At 41.2% G+C, this 23,972-nt stretch overlaps 1 protein-coding gene across 9 annotated transcripts in view; it reads left to right on the forward strand.

Moving 5' to 3' along the window:
* NHSL1 (NHS like 1) overlaps positions 1–23,972 on the forward strand; it is a gene marked incomplete at its 5' end in the record, with an annotated part of 304,070 nt that overhangs the window by 163,738 nt on the left and 116,360 nt on the right. For 2 of the 9 annotated variants that reach the window (XM_082405604.1, XM_082405598.1), the window contains one exon: positions 6,310–6,369. The exons of 3 other annotated variants lie outside the window; for them this stretch is intronic. In XM_082405604.1, the coding sequence (XP_082261730.1) occupies positions 6,310–6,369 (60 nt within the window). 4 more of the 9 variants (XM_082405607.1, XM_082405606.1, XM_082405609.1 and 1 more) reach the window with 4 other exon arrangements.

Consider the following 23,972-nt stretch of genomic DNA (forward strand, 5'->3'; position numbering starts at 1 on the left):
TTTCCTCATCTGTAAGATGAAAGTGTATGACTGAATAATCTCTAAGATCTCCTTTGGTCCCAAGCTCCTGTAATTCAAACAATCAGCGTGAGTGTAAGACTTAGTTTTCCTAGTGACTGTGGAAGGCAGTGTTTGTTCTCGGCCCTTCAGATGCGGACCCCGCTTCCCCCCCACCCCCAGGCCCCAGTGACACCGATGCTGTCTAGTAAGCTTCTGAGGAGACTAATTTATGCTTTGCATCTGATGCTCTTTTAAACATTTTTAAAAGTTAGAATTGGAAAAATGGCAGGCTGCTTCATTTTATTGTTCCTTTAAATATTGTTAGTTGAAACACAGAACCAGCATTAACTTAGCTTTATCTGTAAAGAAAATGTAAACTTTCTCAAAGATTGGTGTTTCTTAATTGGGGGTAGGGGGCATACCTTACACAGACAAAGTGTTTGATGGCCAGAGAGACACGGGATGGGTCAGGCCCAGCTGGAATTGTATTAGTGCCTTGATTCTCAACCGTGGGTGAATATTAGAATCACCTTTTGTAAAAGATTCTTATTCAGTAGGTTATGCATAGATTGGGTTTGGGGTTTTTTGTTTGGCACTTAACGTTTTTAAAAAACGAATGCAGTTTCACTTGGACCTGACCCATCCTGTGTTTCTTTGAGCAGGGCTAGGCCATCAGACATTTGGGAACTTACAGGGTTCCAGATACTGTGCTCAGCTCTGGACACTGGACACCCACAAATGCTTACTGGTCATCACCTCTGTCCTCATCTTTCTCTCCTACCTTTACTAGGCTGGTGACAAAACACTTTATTAGGCTGTTGTTTCCTTAATTATTCTTTAGTATGAGGCTGTCCCTTAGATAGGTAAGTTAGATTTTGAACTTTCCTCAGGCTTCATTGGCATCTCATTTTGTAAAGGGTGTCTCTTGTGGAAATGGCTGAGCATATGCTTACATATTAATTCTTTCTTGACTTAGGTAATTCTTAAATGATGTCACTTCCTTAAGTGACACCCTTTGACCTAATCTCAGATACAGGCTACAACCTACTATAATTTCCTATAGCCTGAACAAGCAGTATTGCACTATGTGATAAATTAAAGGTTATGTGACACCGTTAACTTTTTTTCTTATTTTGAATTGTAATTTACTTTTAGCCAAGCATTTCCTTATCAACTATAACCAATAATGTGTATTTTATGGAACTATACAGTAACTGGTACTTTTCTTCTGTATTCATTCCTCCTCTACCAAATATTGTCAGCAAACTAAACTTTAGAAGATGCTGGAGCACATCTTGAGTATGTGTGTGCATGTGTGTATTTGGTGATGAAATGTGGAAGTTTCTTTACTTTTTAGCTATTCTACACAACTGTCATTACTTATGAGGTAAGCTACACCTGTGCTATTTTTGTAGTCATTCCTTTTTACCTGTCAGGATTTCACACTTTTCTTCAAACCATTCATGGCCTCACCTCATTTGGGAAGAGAAATGGGCCTAGCAGTTCCTTGAGAAAATGACACAGGTGCAGTTCCTTGAGAATTTTGTCTGTGTAGGTGAGGCCTGCATGCTTGGTTCTTTTCCTCACGATGCTGGCGTTGAGTGAACTGTTTTCCTGATGGGAGTCTGACCCTCCTTTGCAGCTCACCATCCCCTTCCTATATATGCAGCCACAATTTTAATCTCCTGCTTCTGGCCTTACCAGACGTCTCCACTTGTGTACCAGCCACCTCTACTTCAAGTCCTGTGAGATCCATGGTTACCTCTTTACTGCTGCCTCAGGTGAAGATAACCTACCAATTATCAAGTGCTAGTGATGTCAGCATCTCCCCAGTTAGTTTTCAGGGTCCCTGGTGTCTTTGTCTTGCAGGGGCTTGAGCCCAGGAATGAGAACAGAGGGTGCTGCTCACTTGGGGCCTTTTGAGGGAACCCTGTCGTCATTGTCCCTGCGTTTCAGGGAGACAGCAGAGTGGCTGGGCTGGGAGAAGGGAGATTAGAAGGCGGAGTCTCTGTAACTAATGCCTCCGTCTGTGCTAGCCTGTCTCTATCCACCCACTCCAGTCTGCCATCAGTGACAAGGGTCTAGTGTTTATTTTGTAGAAATACTTCATCCTTCTTTGAAGTTCTTTTCGACAGCGTCATCTTAAAGAAGCATGTTATAGAAACAAAAATTCCCTTGATTTAACACATTCATTTTGACCCTGGAGAGCAAGTGTTTGAACCAAAAATTTCTGAACGTCTTAAGTGTCTTTTAGGTCATTTGTTTTCTGAATTTCTCCTTATCAAAGTGAGTTTATTAAGACTGTGACAAATGTGATTGTACAGGGACAGCCAAAGTCATCATCATCAGATTGAATTGCTCTTCTCTAAGTAGCCTTTTTACTTGGAGATTTTGATGACTATAAAAATTGTTGAGCTGAATGAAGAGAAAAACATATAAAGCCATCATTATATGCTTTGTTATATTTTCACGTGCTCCAGAAAGCTTAAATTTGTTAAGCTTTTAAAGAAAACACTCTTATGCAACGAGTGAAGTTTTAATAGACACAGTGTGTGGGAGAAACACAAAAGGCCATTCCCTTAAGCAGATTTGCACATCGAGTGTAGAAGCTTAGATATCGATTTTTCTTAGACATACCCTGCTGTGAAGTGTTCCTTTAATTACCTAAACAAGGTTGTAGGGAAAGGATCAGGTGAATTGGTTCATGAGAGGTACCAGGTCCATGGTACCTTTACCCATCATGCCTCTGGTTGCAGAGTGAGTGGAAATTTTTAAATATTAACTATTTTATAAAAATAACTTTAAGAATGATTTGCAGGGCTTCCCTGGTGGCGCAGTGGTTAAGAATCTGCCTGCCAATGCAGGGGACACGGGTTCAAGCCCTGGTCCGGGAAGTTCCCACGTGCCACAGAGCAACGAAGGCCGTGCGCCACAACTCCTGAGCCTGCGCTCTAGAGCCCATGAGCCACAACTACTGGAGTCCATGAGCCACAACTACTGAAGCCCCTGCGCCTAGAGCCCGTGCTCCGCAACAAGGGAAGCCACTGCAATGAGAAGTCCGCGCACCACAACGAAGAGTAGCCCCCGCTCGCCACGACTAGAGAAAGCCCGCGCGCAGCAACGAAGACCCAAAGCAGTCAAAAATCAATAAGTAAAATAAGTAAATAAATTTTTAAAAAAGAATGATTTGCAGTATAATATAATTTATAAAACTTTGACACACAAAACAGTACTGTGTCTTGTTGATGACCTCACTGGTATGTAGAAAAAGTGTGGAAAATATGTTTGGGAATGATACACACCAAATTTAGAATGATGTTACCACTGTGAGATTGGGGACAAGAGGGAAATTTATCTGTACTACTTTTTTTTTAAAAAACTGAAACAAGTATAGCCATACGTTAACTATTAAATCTGTGCTGATTTCTCTCCTTTTCTCTATGTCTAAAATAATTCTGCATGAAAATTAAACATTACTTGACTAAAACATTTATAGCCTGTGTTTAGCATACAAATTATGGAAAAACAAATGCCAAAGTAAAAAAATTAAAAATTTGTTATACTATATCCTGCTTGTAATATCCTATGATATATCATCCTAGTCTATTTTGTATTCATTTGGTATTATATCTATACTTTGATATAATGTTTGTGCATTTTTAGTGAAATTATGCGTAAAGATTTGAATTCTGCATATCTATTTGAATCGTAGTGTAATGATGTTGAAACTAGTGATTTTCAAATTGTAACATGCATGAGACTCATTTAAATGTGGACTCCCAGGTTCCTCTCCAGAGATGTGAACTAAATAGGATCCAGGAATGTGCATTTTTAACAAGTCCTCCTGGCCTCCTAACTCGCCTACCCCAATCCAAGTTGATTCTGATACCGGTATCCTAAGGAACACATTTTGGGAAACACTGGTTTGAACTATCTGTGCTTGTGCAGTCTGCACAACTCCGAGTGCCATTCCTACTTTTTCTTCTAACCCAGGGTCAATAGGCTATGGTCTAGGGACCAAATACAGCCCACCACCTGTTTTTGTAAGTAAAGTTTTATTGAAACCCAGCCACCCTGATTGGTTTACATATTGTCTGGTGCTTTTTTTTGCCACAATGGCAGATAGAGTCGTTGGAACAGAGACCGTAGAGCTGACGAAGCCTAAAATATTTTCTCTCTGGCTCTTTACAAAAAACTTTGCTGACCCCTGCGTGTAATCCATCATTTTGTGTGGGAGCATGTCAAAGGTAGTCCAGTAAAGAAACTGGAGTATATATAATAAGAGAGAGTTGACTATGAGATGATGAAGGGCATATAATTGACCAGTTTAGTTTAACAAGCATTGATTTAGTCCTTACTGTATGCTAGGTACTGTACACGCCTCGGTTTTCCCACTTGGGCAGCTTAGAGTCTTCCGTGGCAAATGCATGATTTCAGATGTGATAGGGGAAGGGCAGCATTTCTCTTCATGGTGTGCCATGGGAACGTGGCATCTAACGCAGTCTAATCCCTGAGGTCGGGAATGATGTCCTAGGAGTCTCTCACCCTCAGTAACTTGCCCAGCAGGTGCCTGTGGTAGATGAGATTCAGAAATAGGCACTCCCTTCCCCTCGCTTGCTCAGGTGAGTGCAGTGTGTTGCCCCGCCCCAATCAAGTTGGCTTGGCCACGTGACTTGCTTTGGCCAATGAATGTTAGCAGCCCTGATGCAGAAGAAGTTGGTGCAGTTGAGCTTTGCTCTTTGGTGCCGTTGCCACGAGAAAGGTAAGCCTGGACTGGCCTGCTGGTCCTAGGAGGGAGGAGAAGCACTACAGGTTATCCCTAGGGTGACCAACCATCCCAGTGTGCCTGGGACTGCCCCCATTTTAAAATAATTTCCATGTCCTAGGAAATTTCTCAGTCTCGGGCATACTGGAGCAGAGCCACCCCAAGCCGAGTCTAGCCTAGGTTAGCTGCCCTCCAGATGACCCGCAGAATCGTGAGAAATCCTAAATGATTGTTGTTTCAGGCCACTGAGTTTTGGGGTGCCTTGTTATGCAGCAGCAGTTAAGCCGTATAGCGCCTAATAAACGTTTGCTTATTTCAACTGAGATAGCTCCTGGCAGAAATTTTGAGGGTTGAGTAAAAGTTAAGCAGGTGAAAAAGATGAGAGGTGTTTTGGCAGATGGAGGCACAAAAGGGTCAAGGGCCCAGGGGCCTAGAATATAGTGTGAGCCGGCCCGTGGAGGACAGCTCTGAGGGGAGCGCAGCTGAAAGCAGGGGGCCCCTGTCCCAGGGTATTGTGGTAGCCCAGGGGAGAGGCCCGCGGCTGTGGCTGTCTGCGTGGTCGAAGGAAGGGCAGCGTTTGGGAGTAGGAAAGACCTCGGCTCAAATCTCAACTCTGCTACCTAATGACTTGGTGGGGGGTTGTTAGGCAAGTTACTTTATCACCTTTATCCTTGGTATCTGCATCTGTAAAATAGGTATGATAATACATATTTCACAGGGTTTTTGTTAGAGGGAGGAAACCAACAGGAAAGTTTGTGATTTCTTCATTCTGACTCTACACTTACCTACCAAGCTGGCAGCAGGTGATGCAGTTAGAACAGTGTGGCCGGAAGCAGGACGGGCATTGCCACTGCTGCTCACTGGTTGCAGAACTGTTCAAGTTTTCTTTCTCCCACCTTTTTTTTTTTAATGTTCGAATTTCTCATTTATTTCTCACACATTTGTCTGGTTCAGTGGAATCATTGCTGGTATCAGCAATATTTAACACATGTTTAGCATGGAATGGTAGTATATATAATAAAGGGAATAGCTGAAATGATAAAATGTCTGTTAAAAATATATATATATTCAGTGTGCTCTGTAGAGCCGTAGTGAATATAGTTTTGTTTTTTTTTTTAATTTTTTAAATTTATTTATTTATTTTTTGGCTGTGTTGGGTCTTCGTTTCTGCGCGAGGGCTTTCTCCAGTTGCGGCGAGTGGGGGCCACTCCTCATCGCGGTGCGCGGGCCTCTCACTATCGCGGCCTCTCTTGTTGCGGAGCACAGGCTCCAGACGCGCAGGCTCAGTAGTTGTGGCTCACGGGCCCAGTTGCTCCGCGGCATGTGGGATCTTCCCAGACCAGGGCTCGAACCCGTGTCCCCTGCATTGGCAGGCAGATTCTCAACCACTACGCCACCAGGGAAGCCCGTGAATATAGTTTTAAAGATAGAGCCAAATAGAATAAACATTTTGGAAGGTCACTTAAGGTTGACTGAAAAAATCATTTTTGTCTTAATCATGTACCAGGAAAAACTTAACGAAAAAATTTTTGCCACTGCCACAGAGCAACTAAATTTACATGGTGGAACCCAGGAGGTCCCAGCCTGTCTGCATGGATTACCAGGTAGGATGTGGGCTGCTTTTCTGATTTTGGCTCGTTGTTGATTGCCCCAGGTTCTGGGTGGGATCATTGAATTCCAGAGTTTTGGTGGACGGAAGCAATGTAGATGTCCTTACAAATTAAGAAAAGCATGCTGCCTAGCAGTTAATGACCTTCTGTCTTCTCAAAGTGATGCAGTATAACTCCATGGATAATGGAAATTTATTATTAACTCTTTAATTCAGATTATATATTTTTAACAGTTTACAAATTTTACTTCTGCTTTTTGTAACTTGGTGATAAAGGAATGGAATTTAGTTATAAAGGTCAAATTATCTCTGACCTGGAACTTGCTAAGATCAAAAGAAAGAGGGAACATGGGAATGAGTAGACGATTCTGTTGTTCACTCTTGTGACCAGCATTGGTTAGTGCTGGCTGTGTGTTAGGTACCGTAGGGAACACGGAGGGAAAAGGATGAGATCCCTGCCTTTGGGGAGCGTTATTGGCTAGTACTGTGCTAAGTGGAAGATGGTCCAGGGCCCTACCTGGGTGCTTTGGGAATTTGGAATTTCAGAGCCTATTCCAGACTTGAATCAGACTCTGTGTTTTAATAAGATTTCCTATGATTTATGTGCAAGACAAGTTTGTGAAGAACTGGTTGAGTAAGTAAGAAAAAATAATAATTACAAGGATCTGGAGAGGTATGAAGTACAAAGGAGATTATGATTAAAATTTTTTTTATTTGGAGTTTTATTTCAGTTTCAGAGTAGGTTCATCCTTGATCTTCAAAGTGAATGCTTAGTTTTAGGGGAGCTTCTCGGATGGGGACATTTTCTTGGTCAAGGTTGGGGCAAAGTTTGCATTCTTGGCAAGCCCCTAACAGTGCACAGTACACATCAGTGACAGTATCCATCAGTGACAGCTTCTGACCAGGGACAGACCTTACCCCCTTGTAGCACGCCACATCCCAGGGGGTTGAGAGCAGTAATGTGCTGCCATATTGCTCCTGTATCAAGTGATCCTGTGGGAACAGTGTCACTAAGCCTTCGTGTCAGAACTGTTCAGGAGTCCTTTTCAGACATGAAGACACTAAAAGGTGGGATTTAGGCTTGTGGTGATACATAAATACAAGTGTTTGCATTTAATCTTTCCAGTTGAGGGAAACACTATTAATTCCATCGAAAGGGACCTATTCTGACTTTCAAAGCTAAAGCTCAACGCAAAGGCAGAGCTTTTTTTTCTTTTAAGTATTGAAGCAGTGGCAGGTGAGGAGAACCCTAAAAATAGACCTCTCTCTGAATAGTTAATTGGCAATGTTTCATCTTCTCTGACTTCCTTCTTGAGTAGATCAGTTGCTTAGTTCCGCAGGGGATGGGAGGGGGATGAGGAAGGGGAGGGTACTGTAGGAGTTAGCTTGCTGTGGCCCTGGGGGCAATATGGGTTTTTTGTTGTTAGTGATACATGTCTGGCTCGAACTGTTTACTTCTAGATGTTGAGATAAGCTTTCATTATGCGTGTGTACAAATTACCTCATAGAAAGTTTGCATTTGAATCTACTCTTCAATTATTTACAAGAGATGACAGTTGGAAAAACTACTGCACCCTGTCCTAGAAGCTGATGGTCTCGGTGACTCATGGGGTAATCTGATAGGGTCCACACTTCACTGCTTCTACCCAGTCAGGGCTGCTTTAGAACAAGACACAGTTGAGAGTGACTCTCCTTGCTGCGGTATATGTTTTTTTCACCCTTGTCTCTGTTCATTAAGCCTTCTGTTTGTGCGCCCCATTCCAGCCAAGCCAGCACCTCTACCCACTCTGACCATACAGCACTGTTCTCCGTTGGTGTCTGACATCAGGGTTCTGCCTCTCCTATTCTTCCTTCCAGGTTTGAGGGAGAGGTGTAATAAGGAAGAAGAACCTTTTGTATTCTATTACAAGTTAATCACTAAAGGGATGTTACCTATAAGCTTAAATTATACATAATCGCCACTCTCTGGGAACCCTGCTTCCCAGGTAATGAGCATTAAGCTAAAATACCTTTGTTTAGCTCACGGGAAACATCCTGACCAGGCCCACCTGTGAATGACTGCAGGGAGGATGAAATTAACACATCCCCTCTGGAAGCGGATGGAAACCAGGAAGTGTTTGACTTTACGCCCTCCCTTTTTAGTATAAAAGGAGCCTGAATTCTCACTTAGGCAAGATGATTCTTTGGGGGCACAAGCCCACCATCTTTTCTGTTTGGTTGCCGGCTTCCCAAATAAAGTCGCTATCCTTTGCCCCAGCAACTTAATCTCTCAATGATTGGCCTGTTGTGTGGCTAGCAGTTACGAGCTTAGACTTTGTAACAGAGGGTCAGGGCAGAAAAGGTACACGTGGAAATGAAAAGTTATAATGCTCCTTTGTGGCCCTTGAGGCCAAAAAACTGATGGCACTTGAAATTAGTTCCTACTCCTGGCTGGCATTTTACACAGATGGCAAGGGCAGCAATTACATGCCTGACTGAGTTGAGAGATTTGTCTAATCCTATATCCTGTCATGTTTAACAATTTTTATTAAATCAAAAACTTCCATTTGAGCTTAACTCATCTTTAAGGATGTCGGTATATATGGAAACATGAAATATTGTGTCTTTTGGCAAGGACTTTCCAAACGTATTCAATCTATCCCTTTGACTCTTGGTGGAAATGTAAATAAATCTTTCCAAATTAATGGGTATTTGACTCAGGAATTCTCAAAGAAGATGATTCTAGAACTTCCCTTAGTAATATATTCTGGTGCATCCCAGTTTTTATAGTTAAATTTTCTTTAATGTATTACTTAAATCATTCCTAAAATAATACAGAGTAATTTCTTGTCTTTTTGTCAGTAACGTTGGGTAAATTCCTCACCACCCTCAAGTGCTAAGAACTTAATATAAAAGAGGCAATAAATCATAAACCCGGTTTCGGTCCACCTGGGGGTCGTTATCTAGAGGCTGCTCCTCCAGCCATTTCAACCCCTGGGCTTCCATCTCGCAAGTGAAAGGACAAGGGTGCTGGCCAGGAGGCAACTGTAACAAAGCCCTTCCTTCCACTAAAGCTATGTATTTCACTCCGTGAGTGCTCATGACTCCCATGAAGCATATAATTTAAGCAAGATTATTTATATGATTTCCTGTTGCCTGAAGCGCAGCAGGGGCAAAATGGTAGGAAGGGAGCAGTTATTGGCACGTATGATGACAACAGAAGTTTCACTTTGACAGCCTGACAGTGAGGGGGGAGATGGGAAAGCACTGCACAGTAAGGAGTGTGGATCAAATCTGTTCAGCATGTCTGTTTAAAAGGTCTGGGAAGAGTGTATTCTACTGTAGATTTTTTGCGAAAAAATGGTTAAATTATGATGTTTTATTACATTGAAGATTATAGTGGAATCTAATATTTGAAGAAACAGGTTATACTCTGAAAGTAGGGATTTTCCACTGTGGGGTTATTATGAAGATTAGCAATAGTATATGTGATGTGCGTGGCACAAAGTAGCCATGACCCCGATGCTGCGGGCAGGGGTAGATTTGTATGGCCCTAGGGTTGATAGTCCAGATACTTAAAGTGTGTGGTTCATCATAGTTGTTGCATAAATATAGGTTGAATGAATGTAATAGCTTTTTAAGCAGTTCACTTATGTTTTTCTAAGCTAATTGGAGTACATATCTAACACAGATAGTTAAAATACAAATATTTCCTACAAAGCTGATTTAAGTCATTACATTTTATCTTGGTCATAGGGGAACTCTGGTCCAGTTGTAAAAGTAGTTAAGTTATTTGACCTTCTTTTACGTAAGTGAAGATATTAATAATCAAAGCTCAGTATAACAGAAACAGAATAGCTAATAGATGGAGAATTGGTTATATGCAAACATATCCATCGGTCTTGTGAATGATGGGAAATCCATTAAGTTTCTTTGAAGTCCAGCATAAGTGCGTATTTACTTTGAGGAAGAGTCATGAGTGTAGTCCTTGAATGGACCAATTTTGCTTCTTGATTGCTTGGCAGTGAATATTCCTCTAGCCCCTCCCATCAGCTCTTTCCCAGATGTGTGTAGGAGGGACCAGAGGAAAACACACCAGTTACTAATAACATCAATTCATCTATGCTATTGTATGTGTATGTGTGCACACTCCAAGGAAGCTGGTCTGGGAACAATGTTCAAAAGCACTTCCTGAATATAAAGGACAGCATGAGGTTTATTTCAGGGCTTAGATATTTCTAAATTAAAACTGTAACTGCAGGATGTAGACATCAGTGGGGATACCACTGTGTTCCTTGTTTGGGGTCCATGGATCCTTAAAGAATGCATACTTGGATGTCAGGGGGTCCCATGAACATGTGAAATGGTAAGCAGCATTTGGGATGTTTTGTATTTTCTGGCACGAGGGTCTTTTTTTTTTCTAAGTTTAATTTTATATTTTGAGTTTCTCAAAGTCTTTGACTCAGAAATAATATTGGATATTTGAACTTTGATGTTAGCCATTGATGCTATATGTAATTATATCATTTTTGCCCTTATAATAGTGATCAAATCACATATGTTCTCTGGACCTGAATTTCTCCATCAGTAAATTGAGGGGTTTAAACTACGTGATTTCTTGAGGACACTTTGAGCTTTTATACTGAGTCCATGTTTTTGCTACCTGGACTGTTCTGCACCTTTGCCCTTTAGTCCTAGTACCTGTTCTCTGTCATGGTTTCCATGGTAATATGAGCTGTCCATCCAAGGAACACTTGGCAGCTGCTCTGTGTTTTTCTTCTATAAATGTTCCAGTCCTGGTAGGCGTGTAGAGCCTTTTTCTTACAATCTCAGTGAATTGCAGTAGATGTATGATGCAAAATCCTGCTTTTATTATTTTTAATCAAAGTTTATTTTCTTTTGTAATTTGTTAGCTTTAATATATTTGCTATTACAGGAGAGTGAGTACAGGAGAGTGAGATGGACCCAGTTCTCTACTTGCCCTTACTCTGAATGACTTTGGGGAGAGGATACTGACCCAAGTCTCTATGATGAAAAGTTGCAGAAGTTCTTTATACCCCTAGGACCATGGAATTATGTTGGCCTTGGGTGAAATGATGCACCCAAATGCATTCCAACTTGTGGCTCTGGATATTTTGCATGCCCTGATTAAGGGTTTACAAAGGGCTAGAGCCTACAGCTAAAAGCTACTAGCATAGCTCTCAGATTATGGTTCTTTGTGATAGGATGATCATTCAAAGCCAGAGAGGAATGACCCCCAGGGGCTGCCGGTGGGGAGGCAGAAGTGGTTCATCAGCCCCCGACTCTGGCTGCTGGTGGAAGACGGGAGAGGCAATGACAGGTGCAAGAACGGCTGCATTTCACCTTCGCTGAAAGCTGGGAGTGACATAATAGCTGGGTCAGTTTTATTCCCTTTGGAAGTACATTTCCTTAGATGATGACATTCCTAAATCCACTTAGGAATGCTGGATGTGTATATAACTACATAATCTTTGAAAGTTCCTTCTCAAAATCCCGCTTCCAGAAGTGTGGTCTGATGATAATTAAGTTTTGGCTTTAAAAAAAAAAAAAGTGTCCAGAAGTGTGTATGCGTTTCTGTAGCTTTGCCAGAGTTAAGAAGTTTGAGCTGCCTCTGAAGTATTGACTGCAGGGAGGCGGGGTTTTTTGTCTCCAATGAGGTGGCTTCAGTGTTGGGAAAGCCTATCGCCTTTCATAGGAGCGCTTACTCTGTAATCCAAGCAATAGCCACACAGCCCGTTTTATTGTTTGTGGAGTCCTGTGGCTCCTGAGTGCTTCACAGACAGGAAAGAGGGCAAGTGGGTGGTTTACAATTCTGTGCTGAGCTGGGGCAAGTGAGCTGAACTCTTTGATTTCTCCCAAGTCACCTGTGTGGGTGAACTTTAAACTAGGCGCCTGGGTTGATGCTGAATCTTTCTCTCCAGCCTGAGGAGTTCCTTCTGTCTGCAACAGACGGCTGGCTTTCTGCCCTTGTGGGGAAACATGCCTGGGAGAGGAGTAGGATTACAGTATGGGATGCTAGGTACACACCAAAGAGTCGGAGTGCCTTGGTCCTGTTCTTCACCAAGTCCTGACAAGCGTTCCTGAAATGAACACCCTGCTTCATTTTTAAAATTATACTTTTAGTTATTTTTATTTTCATATTTTCTGGGGCCGAGGTGGGGACTGTGGATAGTCCTGATCTAGAGAGACCAGGTACCACAATGTGGCTAGGGTAAAAAAAAAATTTTTTTTTTTGTTTCCTAATCTCTCATTTTTCTTTTCTTTATAACTGGGTGACATAGAAGCAATCTTTCTGCAGAATGCCCTGCCTGACTCTCAGTATTGTCTGAACAAGTAGGAAGGAGCAGTTTCATTGAAAGGACCTGGAACGATTTTTAAAAACGAGCTTTTTGTTGGCTGGACTGTCCTTTGTCTATAGTTGATTCTGATGTGAAAGAAGATGAAAAAGGAAGGCTCTTCAGGTTCCTTCAGACTCAAGTCAAACCCAGGTTCCCTCTCACGTGCTGTGAGTTGGATAAATTTCTCCTCCTTGTCCAGGCAGACAAAGAGGCTGTTTCGCAGTGATGGAGAGCTCTCGGTTTGTGGGCAGCAGGTGGAAGCGGATGATGAAAACTGGACCTACAGAATCCAGCCCAGAAAAGGTGACTTGACTTTTTTTTATTTAAACGTTTTTAGGAGTTTACTATCTAGAATTCTTTGTTTCTGTCACTGATTTGTGTTCACGATTTTTGGCCCCGTTAGGAGTTTTTGTGTGTTTTTGTATTGGAATTCAGGGTCACTCATTTGTTTGCGTGTCTAAAATAGAAATGCTCCTTCAATTAGATTCAACCTGGGATTGTGTCCTTCTAAGAAGGATAAAATAGCTGTTATGTGTCCTCAGTACTGCCCCCCCCCCCCAATCATATCCACACGCTCATGTGACTTCTGCAAAGTTCAGTGGTAAACTACATCCTGGGAGGAATCTTCTGCTCTCTACAACAATTGAAAGTTAGGACATGGAGCCCTTTTCTGAAACAGTGCGCTGAGAAAACTTTGGGAATCGTGGGTAAACTTTTTGCATATTTCTTTAAGAAGACTGATGAATTACACGCACGCTTGAATTAAACAGGTGTTGGGGTGACATCGAGGAAATGAACACACGAAGTGCTGGCCCTTGATATCCTGGCCAGAAGGAGTTTTTGGATTTCTTTCAAGTTTCTTTTCAGACCATTGCTGGTCTCTGTTCTCAGGTTTAGCATGTTTTGTCTTCTTCAAGGTGAAGAAAAATATCAGTCCTGGTGGAAAAGAGGGAACTATTTCAGTGTTTCTTAAACACACCCCTGTTTTATATTTAGAATTTCTGAGGTCTTCCTTTTAGAATGTTTACTGGAGAGACTGAATTGTTAGGCTCTAAAATGGTTTCTCCATTCAGAGCTGTGTCACAGCCCAGTGGGGGAGCACTGTTTAAGGTTTACAAAGGAACCTCGTCCAGACATTCCACATGCTTGTATTTTCCCTGTTTATCACATTCTTCCCGTGCCAAGAGAAGCCTCACTAAAACCTTTCAGGGACCTGTCCTCCCCCTTCTTTTGGGAAATAAAACTGCTGAAACATGAGAGAACTGAGTTAAATATGTGCTTATGGGGACAGTAATTATATTCCATGGACTGAGAATTAAACGCACCCTTCTTCATGGATAATGTGGGTTAAGCCATTTGCTCTTGTCTGTTAAACTGTGGCACAAGAGGGCCTAGTTAATGCTCTTTGAAGATGTCAGTTGTTTATTATGTCAAGAAGGGGGTCCACAGTGGTCTGCTGATACTGAGCCGAAATACACAGGTTTTTAGTTCAGATGCTGTATAATTGCCAGGCGTAGAAAAGCCATTTGTGCTTTCTGGCTGGAGTTGTGTAGTTTAGTAAGTCCATGAACTTTACTTTTCTAAATCGGGAATAAGCTGCGGTTTTGGTAAATGGGTGGGTTGTAATGTTCAAAGGGTGGATACAGTAGTGCTGTGGTCGCGCGAGGGTGTAGTTTTAATTCTTTTGGCTTTTGCCAGAGGTTGCTTTTTTATGACTTGTTTTGTTTTATATCAACCGCTGTCAAGTTTCTGTTAAAGATTGTGTACATGTGAGCACGCGGCTTTAGGATTTCCGTCATAGATGCGCCATCTAAATTAAAAAGGGAAAGAGGCTGTGAATTTGCATGGATTAGTTTTAGTTGGGAAATGAAGCAAATACTGTACACTTGACTTGTGAAAAATAAAGAAGTCGTTGTAAAGACCAGGGGCGATTTGTAGAGGGAGGACTTGTTTATGTAACAATACAAAAGATTGTGCCCTTTATCCCTTACAGTAATAGGGGATACAGTAGCCTCATGAAGATAAATGGTGGCATAATACAGTGTGTAAATTTATATGGTGCTTAGAAATAGTTGGACATGGATAATATTATCACTTTTGACATGTGCAGTTAGGGGAAAGTCCTTAAAAAGCTGCCTATAGATCAGAATTCGTGGTCTTAGATTCTTTTTTCATATTTGACTTGCAAAAGAAAATTGGCTCCCAACTTTGACATGTTGCCTCAGGGGCATTATAACAGTTGATCTTTATTCCACATAATTCTTTCCTTTGGAGAAATACAGAGTGACATTTGTTTACGCTTACAGATCAAAAGAGGGAAAATCTTTCAGAAAAGTTATACAGGATTGGAGTTTTGTTTCTTTTTTTTTTTTTTTTTTTTTTTGGAGCATCAAATAAGCTAAATGTCTAACAAGGATTATCAGTCAGTGCTAAGAATGCCCAATGGCCATATTAGGATTTGTTTGCAAATAAATATGCATTGAAGACATGTTGGTCTGATGGGGATTGTGTAGCATCTTTCTTTTATATCTGTCTGCCTAGACCACAGGCATCCGAATCCACTTTCCTTTCAGCCTGCTCCCTAACCCCCGACCTTATAGTCACATTTTTTGATATACACAGGTTTCTAAAAGCCTGCTCTCCCTTCTTCTCCCATGCATACATATACTGCCATCAAGCAGTGACAGCCAGAAGTAGGGCAGTGTAGCTTAACAAGTCAGCCTGCGTCAGTGGTCCTGTCTGTGTTCTTCCCTCTACCCGCCCCACCCCCCCAAGGGATCTCTATCTGATGAGGTGTCCGGTGAGGTGGCCGGTTCTACAGGCTTTCTCCCTCCCATCCAGCAGCTGCTGCAAGGCCAGAGTGCTTGCCCTGCTCCCTGCCTACATCTCCAGGTCGCATTGCTTTGCACAATTAGACCACCGAATCCCTACTATCAGTGTAGGTAGTATGTTGAATAAGATGCACGTTCATTTTATAAAACAGTTCTTTCAAGTTTTGTTTTAGAAGTTCTTTTTATACTGAATCTCCACGCTAGATTGCTTATCAGTAACATCAGAATAACGTGTTTGAGTGGTTACCTTTATGGATATCTATCAGTACATAGAACCATAGCTTTACAATCCAGTGTTACCGTTTATACTCGAAAAGCTAAGGATAAAATTCCTGAGCCTAAAAAGTGACTAGAAGATACGCATTTATGTGTCCAAAGCAATCACAAGTAAGGACCTGTGTGCTTTCTCTTGTTCTAGCACATGGCAAGTTTCAAAACCCTCTTGCATTGACATTTGTACTCTGGAAGGTAAAAATGAATTGAGTAACAGCAGTGACCCGTCCGTATATTCTTCGTGTGATGTGACCCACTCTAACAGCAGATGATGTTTCGACTTAATTAGCCATAAAAATCAAGGGTGTGAATCACTGTTCTTTTGAATGTTACATTTAGTGAGTCATGAGCTGTTTTACTAGATGCCTGTGTAGTCAAAAAGTAGAAGTCAGCTGTAGATGAGACCATATGTTGCTTTTCACGTGGAGTTGTGAGAGTATTTAGGAGGAGTTCTCATTGAGTACCACGTGTGGGATACGGAGAAATGTAGCGCACAGGCCCTGAAGTCATGGAGTTCATACTTCAGTGGAGAAGCAGATAAGGCATTTAAGGGAGAATTAAAGAGAAAATGCAGGATAATTGTGAAAAAGTGTAAAGTGAGTGGCTTAGATGAGAAGGTACTTTATCTGGAGCATTTCCATGTTTTGCATGGTCTTCTGGCTGTGCATTGATTTCAACAATATTTAATGAGCTCCTGCTTTGTTTCCAGCACTGTGGAAGGTTCTCAAGGGAAACTAATGACCAGTAGTATTTATTCTGTGCTTCCCCTATCTTGCTTACTTACTCTTCTCTTGTCAATTAAAACCAAAAGAGGAGGAATAATAATGGCGTATCCTCTCATTGAGCAGAGCGTGTTTTGTTGGAGCCCCAGTTCCGTGTTCAGCTGGGCAGAGGCATGATTGATGATCCTGGTATTGGCAGGTCAAGAGACTGGGTAATTGACATGCCAGGCTGCAATTTAAAAAATGCTTTCATTCTGTTCTTCTGGACATTGCCATATGTATTAACAGCATTACAAAATTTGAATCATTTGGATTTCCGTTCCCTCCCTTTCCAGGAATGACAAAAATGACCAGAGAATGACCTTACTAGATGTCAAGGGTAATGAATAATCCATACACTAGACAATCAATTGTGTGGCGTCGGCTGTATTTAAAATAATTTCATCCCAGTGTCCTCCCTAATAAAATAGTTGCAGAAAACAGAATCCTTGTGCATAATTAGATTAGCAGTGACTTCAGATATTACAGTGGAGGAAAATGGCATGGCAGACCAAAAGCAGCAAGGTCAAGATCCTGTTTCTATGTAAATACCTGTAATTTATTTTTGATCATAAAATCCTTAACAGTATAAGATTTAAGAACATTTCCTTCATGGCATTAAAAAAACCTGAAAAATATTAGCAGATATTGTCAAAGCAGAACCCCAAATTTGATAGTAAAATTAAACAAGTAATATTTATCCTGAGGGTCACTATGTACGTTGGAAAAATAGCTCAATGGAGTTTATCTTGGTGTCTTAATAAAAAGAGAGAAGAAGAATATTCTCAGTGCAGGAATGTGATGTTTTCTTTCTTTCTACTGAAGCTGAGATTCTGTGAGAGAGACAGTGAGTGCCACTTAATATTTTATCTGGTTCATCGAGACTGCCCTTTATTAACCTTTGATTGTTTTTTCTTTTGAAGTTGGGAATCTCTGTTGTCTCGCTGCCTTGCTTTATTGCAAAAGTGATCCTGTTTGTTATTAAATTGATGAAGTTCTATTGAAATGATATTTTAACTAATACCCTTCTTTTATTTACTTGTTTTTAAAAGTTTGTGGGTTTGTTTTGAGACTTAGATACTTATTTAGATTACTGGAAGTATCGTAGAGTAATGAAGGAAGTCACGTATTGTCAGAGCTTGGGTTTGGAAGTGAGTAACCTGTGTTCTTTTTCTTTCTTTTTAAAAATTCAATTAATTAATTAATTTACAATTTAACGTATAGTTATAGTTAATATAGTTAATATAGCCTGTGTTCTTTTCCATGGAAATGTCTTTACTGGGTTTTGAAAACTTTTTGGAAATTGTTCTTTTCAAACAGTTATTTTAAAAATAATTCAAAAAGACACTGCACATTAATTAGGGTTAATTTTTATGTCTCTTACAATTCATATTATATTTATATAATTATGTATCAATATTATAGTCATAGAAAGTGTTATATTTTCATGTAATTTCAGGGGTTTGGGGTTTATCTATCATTTTCTATCAAATTGAATGATGTGTGTGTGTGTGTTTTGTTTTTACCACAGTATTTCCTATCAAATACTTCAGGTAGCTCCAATCTTATGAGTTTTACCTCAAGGCCTGTTGTGTCTGCACCCATTTGTCCATCCTTACTGTGGTCCAGGCCCTCATCAGCTCTTCCCTGGCCTTCTGAATGGTCTTCTACTCTTGTTCTCTTCACTCTTGCCGCCTTTGAGCTGTTCTTGGGTCTACACTGTAAACAGAGTGATCTTCCTAAACTACAAATACCGTAGCCCCCCCTTATCCACGGGTCCACTTCCTACGGTTTCAGTTACCCGTGGTCAACTGTAATCCGAAAATATTAAAGGAAAATTCCAGGAATAATTCATAAGTTTTAAATTGCACGTCATTCTGAATAGCATGATGAAAGCTACCAACATCCTGCCCTGTCCTGCCAGAGACGTGAATCATCCTTTTGCTCAGGGTATCCTGCCTGTCAGGCACTTAATAGCCGTCTCATCTCGGTTATCGGATCGACTGGTGTGGTATCGTGGTATCGCAGTGCTTGTGTTCTTGTCACCCTCATTATACTTAATAACAGCCCCAAAGTGCAAGAATAATGATGTTGATAATTCAGATGAGCCAAAGAGAAGCCATAAAGTGCGTCCTTTAAGTGAAAAGGTGAACTTCTCAACGTAGGTATAGAAAAAAAAAATCGTATGCTGAGGTTGCTAAGATCTACGGTAAGAAGGAATCTTCTGTCTGTGAAATTATGAGGAAGGAAAAAGAAATTCGTGCGAGTTTTGCTGTTGCACCTCAAACTGCAAAAGTTACAGCCACAGTGTGTGATAAGTGCTTAGTTAAGATGGAAAAGACATTAGATTTGTACAATAAGATATTCTGAAAGAAAGAGAGAGACCATATCCACATAACTTTTTTTACAGTATCTTGTCATAACTGTTCTATTTTATTATTGGTTATTGCTGCTAATCTCTTATTGTGCCTAACTTATAAATTAAACTTTATCATAGGTATGTATAGGAAAAAACAGCATACGTAGGATTCGGTACTATCCTCGGTTTCAGACACCCACTGGGGGTCTTGGAACGTATCCCCCGTGGATAAAGGGGGACTACTGTCTAATGGGGTCATTCTTCTGTGGCTCCCAGTGTGCATGGAATGAAGTCCTTATCATTTAACATAGCAGGAGATCCTCCTCCATCTGACTCCTCCCTGTCCCCTCTCCCTTTTAACTCCAGAAATAGCAAACAGACCCACAGCTCTTTCACAACTCCAGAACTTTCATCTCCCATTCCCTGAGTCAGGATGCTCCAGTCTCCTCCTCTGTCTGTTAACTTCCTGCTTTAAAACTGTGAAGTCCTCCCTGATTCCCAGAGGGTAGAGCTGATTTCTCCCTTCTCTGTGTTATTCCTGACCTCCTGCATACCTTTGTAATTGCGTCTATCACACACCGGGTTGTACTTATTTGTTTACTCGTCTGTGCCTTGAGCTAGACTGTGAATTCTTTTAGGACAGAGACCAAGTCTTCCTTATCTTTTTTATCCCCAAGGCTAAGTACCCAATAAAGGGATGCTGGCTGGGTGAACGTAACCCACCTGGGACACTGTTACTAGTGCTGTTTGCCCTGGCCCACGTGCCGAACAGTACTCTCTGAATTTGCTTACAGCATGGTGGGTTATAGGTAGCACTGCATGCTTACTTTGTCGATTATACTGATGAATATAATCTTACAAGTGCTCCTGACTCTGGACTTTTCTGAGTGTAACAAAAGAGAGGGTGCAGTTTGTGGGAACATAAATTTGGTGGCAGTCTGCCGTTTCCTGTTGCTGCACGCAAACAGTGCACGTATGAGACACTTCGTACGAGCGTTCGGTCCTGGCTGTTTTGACCATGAGTAAAGTTGACTTAGTGAACAGGGGTGAGGTGTGGGTTGGGCGATGCCATGCCTGATAAGGAGAGGCAGCTCGGCGCTATCACAATCTTTTCTTAACCGGTTTTCCTGCTTTCGCTCTTGTTCTCCCTCACCCCAAGCCAGGCAGTCTTAACACAGCAGCCTCAGCAACCCTGTAAAACATCAAACATAGGTCGAGCCGTGTCACTTCACTGCTTAAAACCCTTCTCAGACAGTTTAATAACGTCTTTACAGTGTTCTCTGAGGCCCTGTGTGATGGGCCACCCTCGCCCCATTGCGTCCCCGGCTTCATCACCTGTGCTTTCCCTTCACTCTCCACCAAGTCAGACCAGGCTCCTTGCTGCTGTGAGAACACGCCGTGCAGCTTGACCTTGCCCTCCGCTTAGAATCCCAGCTGTGCACACCATTCTCTCTCTCCCTCTCTCACTTTTGCCAGGTCTTCGCTCAAAAATCATCAGGGACCTTATTTAAAATTGCCACATCTTCAGAGAGTTGGCACATGTGTGGTCTCCCCATTTCCCACGCCATCCTGTGGAACAGTGTGATTGGCTCAGTACCACTGGTCCCACCGTAAGACTAGGCTCCAAGGGAAGCATCTTGCCCTCTGCAGCTGTATTCCTTTCCTTTGGTGCTCTGCCTTGTGGACGATGAGGATATAGTCTAAGCGAGGACACCAGAGTCTGAACTTGGGTGCACCTGCTCTGGGGTTGCTTAATGCCAGCAGCCCTACACAGAGCTGCCTATAGGAAGTTGATCTTTTCATGAAGCCAAGCTTCAAGTATTTACCGATGTGAATAATTTTCCTATTCCAAGGTAATGTTTGTCACTACTTATCAGCAAATAGAAAGGCATGCGTGATCTAAGCAGTCTTTGATGCTGTCACTTGATGATAGACTTAGCACTTATGTTTTCAAATAAACATATATGTTCTCCCAGACCTACAGTAGTGTAAGCCATGACTCCATCTGGCACAACTTCTGCTGACATCTCTTATCACATGGTCGTATCAATGTTAGTGTCCCCTATTGAACTCTGAAACCCTAAGGGAAGATAATTTTCCTTTTTTGCCTTTGTGCTACCTGGACATTTTACAGTGCTTAGAACAGAATATATTAGATGGTCAATAAATATTTATCAGACTAAGAAAATACAAAATGTTTCCTTATAAAACAAATATCTAAGAGAAAGAAATGAAGGTAAACAAAGATTTAAAAAGCATATACACAAGTAGCTTGAGACCTTAATAAAGTTCCAAGTGGATTTCCACCTGCAAAAAATAATAATAATAATAAAATTGCCACATCTTCATCCTGACCCTTCTATCCATATCTCTGTTTTACTCTGAAGCGCTTTCCACCATCTAATATACTATATACTTTTCGTATTTATTTTCAGTACTGCCTGTCTCCTCAAACTAGAATTTAACCTCTAAGACAGGAGTGATTTTTTGGGTTTGTTTCGACAACCAGTGTTTCCCCAGGCCTGGCCCATAGTAAGTGTTCAGTAAATTTTCATTGGAAGGGAATGAATGATGCAAAGACCACTAGATCAGGAAATCTGGATGTTTTGCTTCTGTCACTCGCTAATTGTGTGACCTGAAACAAATCACATGATCTGTTTAAGCTCTAGTTTTCATTTCTGTAAAATAGGATAATACCTATTCATCATACATATGGGTAGCAGGTACAGCTTGTTTATTGAACAGATGAGTGTGTGTTTTATAGATACTGTATCAGCCTACAGATTGAATCTGGTTGTATTTAATGGTACTGCCCCTGGGTTGGCAATCCCTTCACTATCAATAGTTGAGTCAAAAGATGTCTTTATCCTAGTATAGAATATATATATACTAATCTCAGAATTTTCAGTATAGAAGTAATTGCTTTTAAACTACTTGTGTAACCTAGGCAACCCAAATGGAAGCTATCACTTCTTTTACATAATTTTCAAGTAATTTATACCTCAGTTTTTATGTCAAATCCTGAAATGATTAAAATACTAAATTGAAAGTCGTGTCTAAATCAGTCAAGCCCCCGCCTCCCTTAAGTATTAACAATAGCTAACATTTAATGGGTGCTTGCCATGGCTCGACACTCTTAATGACACAGTACATGAATGAACTCATTTAATAAATACTGTCTGGATACCATAATTAGTCAATAAAAATAATAGTTGGTTTGATAAGGAAGGATTAGATCATTAGGGAGAACTGAAAACTGGGCAGAGAAACTTATATGTGGTGAGACAGGGAACCAAGCATAATTCTTCAGAAAGAGGAATGGCATTGAAAGCACTTAGGGCATTTTGGGGTCTTTGACTCGTTAGCTTCTGTTTTCAGGGCAAATGCTCTGCTTTGAGACTATTTGGGTATGTGCTTATTTGAAGCTCTTTTAAGTCTAGCCTGTGTCTCATCCAGTGTCTTGTACTTTACAGATAGTGAGTAAATACTAGTTGTGTGAACACATGATAAGCAGTGCTGAAGGAAATTGATCTGGTTTTGGCGTGCAGAATGGATTGGAGCGTTTGGAACTAGAATCCTGCCATATAGGGGCTGTAGAGGTTGAAAAGAGGCAAAAGTGCTGGTCAAAGTGATTATGTAGGCATGTGAGGAAAACAGTTATGGAACCACAGATTTCCATGTTAGGCCCTCTTTGTTAAGGTAAGTCATAGGTTTTAATAATTACTTGTTAGTGTAGCAACAGTATCTGTGATTTTCAAAGGTATAGTTATACTTTTCTAGCTTTATGAAATGTGGGTAGTTACACCTTGTATTTCTAATCTTCCTAATTAAAGGTGATATTTATGGTGATCACTGTGATGATAAACGTGATTGGAAAACTTACATGTAATCAATGTACACATTGTCCCTAGACACAGATGTGTGTGGTGTGAGGCTGGGGGAGCCAGAAGCTGGTTGCAGTGATGTCTCTGCGGTCTGCCCCGCTGTCTCTGTGGTCTGCCCCGCTTCAGCCTTTACTGAACTTCTCTGTACCATCCAATGCAGCATTGCAAGGTGTTCTCTATCATTTATAACTGACATTTGATGACCGGCTAGTCACCAGAGACATTAGATCAACAGCTATTTATTTAGTTCTTGCTAGAACCCATCACTATGCTGGGTGTATCACATTTTGGCCATTTATACATGTACAGTACATGGTGAGCGCTTGCCTAGGGAGCAGGTGTCTGAGACCATCTCCCTAGGGGCATTTGTTAGCCGGAGTTCTCAGTTAGTTCCCTCCCTCAATACCACCCTTTACTTAGACTTATTCCCAGGATCTGGGTGTGGGTTGTGGATTCTTGTGTTTTGAGAGCTACTATTGCCTTGTAGACTTGATATAAAGCAACACCTTGAGAAAGCCACTTGGAAGAGTGAGCCTCTCCTAGATTCAACGTGAAAATGGCTTGGCTTGTGAGTGACCTTGAGTGACCTGACACACAGCCTTCCCTAGAGCAGGCGCTCATTAAGACTGGTGCAATGAAGAGTGACTCTATCCTGCCATTTTCATGCCCTCCTATTTTCAGAAAAGGCTGTGTTGGGGGCAGTAATGAATGGAAGATAATGAAAGAAGGTGGCAATAGATAGGAGGGAAGAAGGGAGGATAAAGATATAAGGAGAGAAGAGATAATGAGTCTCCATATGTCTCTATTCTGCCTTCTTTTTGCCAACACTTTTCTGATCCCATCTTCTAAATCAATAAAATAATAGTAGTCTACTGGAACTCTGACATGTTTCTGCATATGCCCCTTGCAGGACTAATTGTGCGCTTGTAATAGTTAAGGTTTGTTTGCTTTTAAGGCATAGCTTAATAAAGTTTCTGTACAGGGTTGAAAGAAGTGTGGAGTAAGGATAAAGGCTAATCTGTTCACTGGTTAATATAATTTCAGTGGTGCAAGTGAATTGTCAGATTAGAGTTTAATGTATATTTATCTTTCTCTAAGGGAAGCCCAGTTATAAGTAAAAGCCACAAGCAGTTGAGATTTCAGTAAACTGTA

This window comes from Balaenoptera borealis (genome assembly GCF_965194805.1).
Source record: "Balaenoptera borealis genome assembly, chromosome: 9".
In the NCBI taxonomy this organism is placed as follows: domain Eukaryota; kingdom Metazoa; phylum Chordata; class Mammalia; order Artiodactyla; family Balaenopteridae; genus Balaenoptera; species Balaenoptera borealis.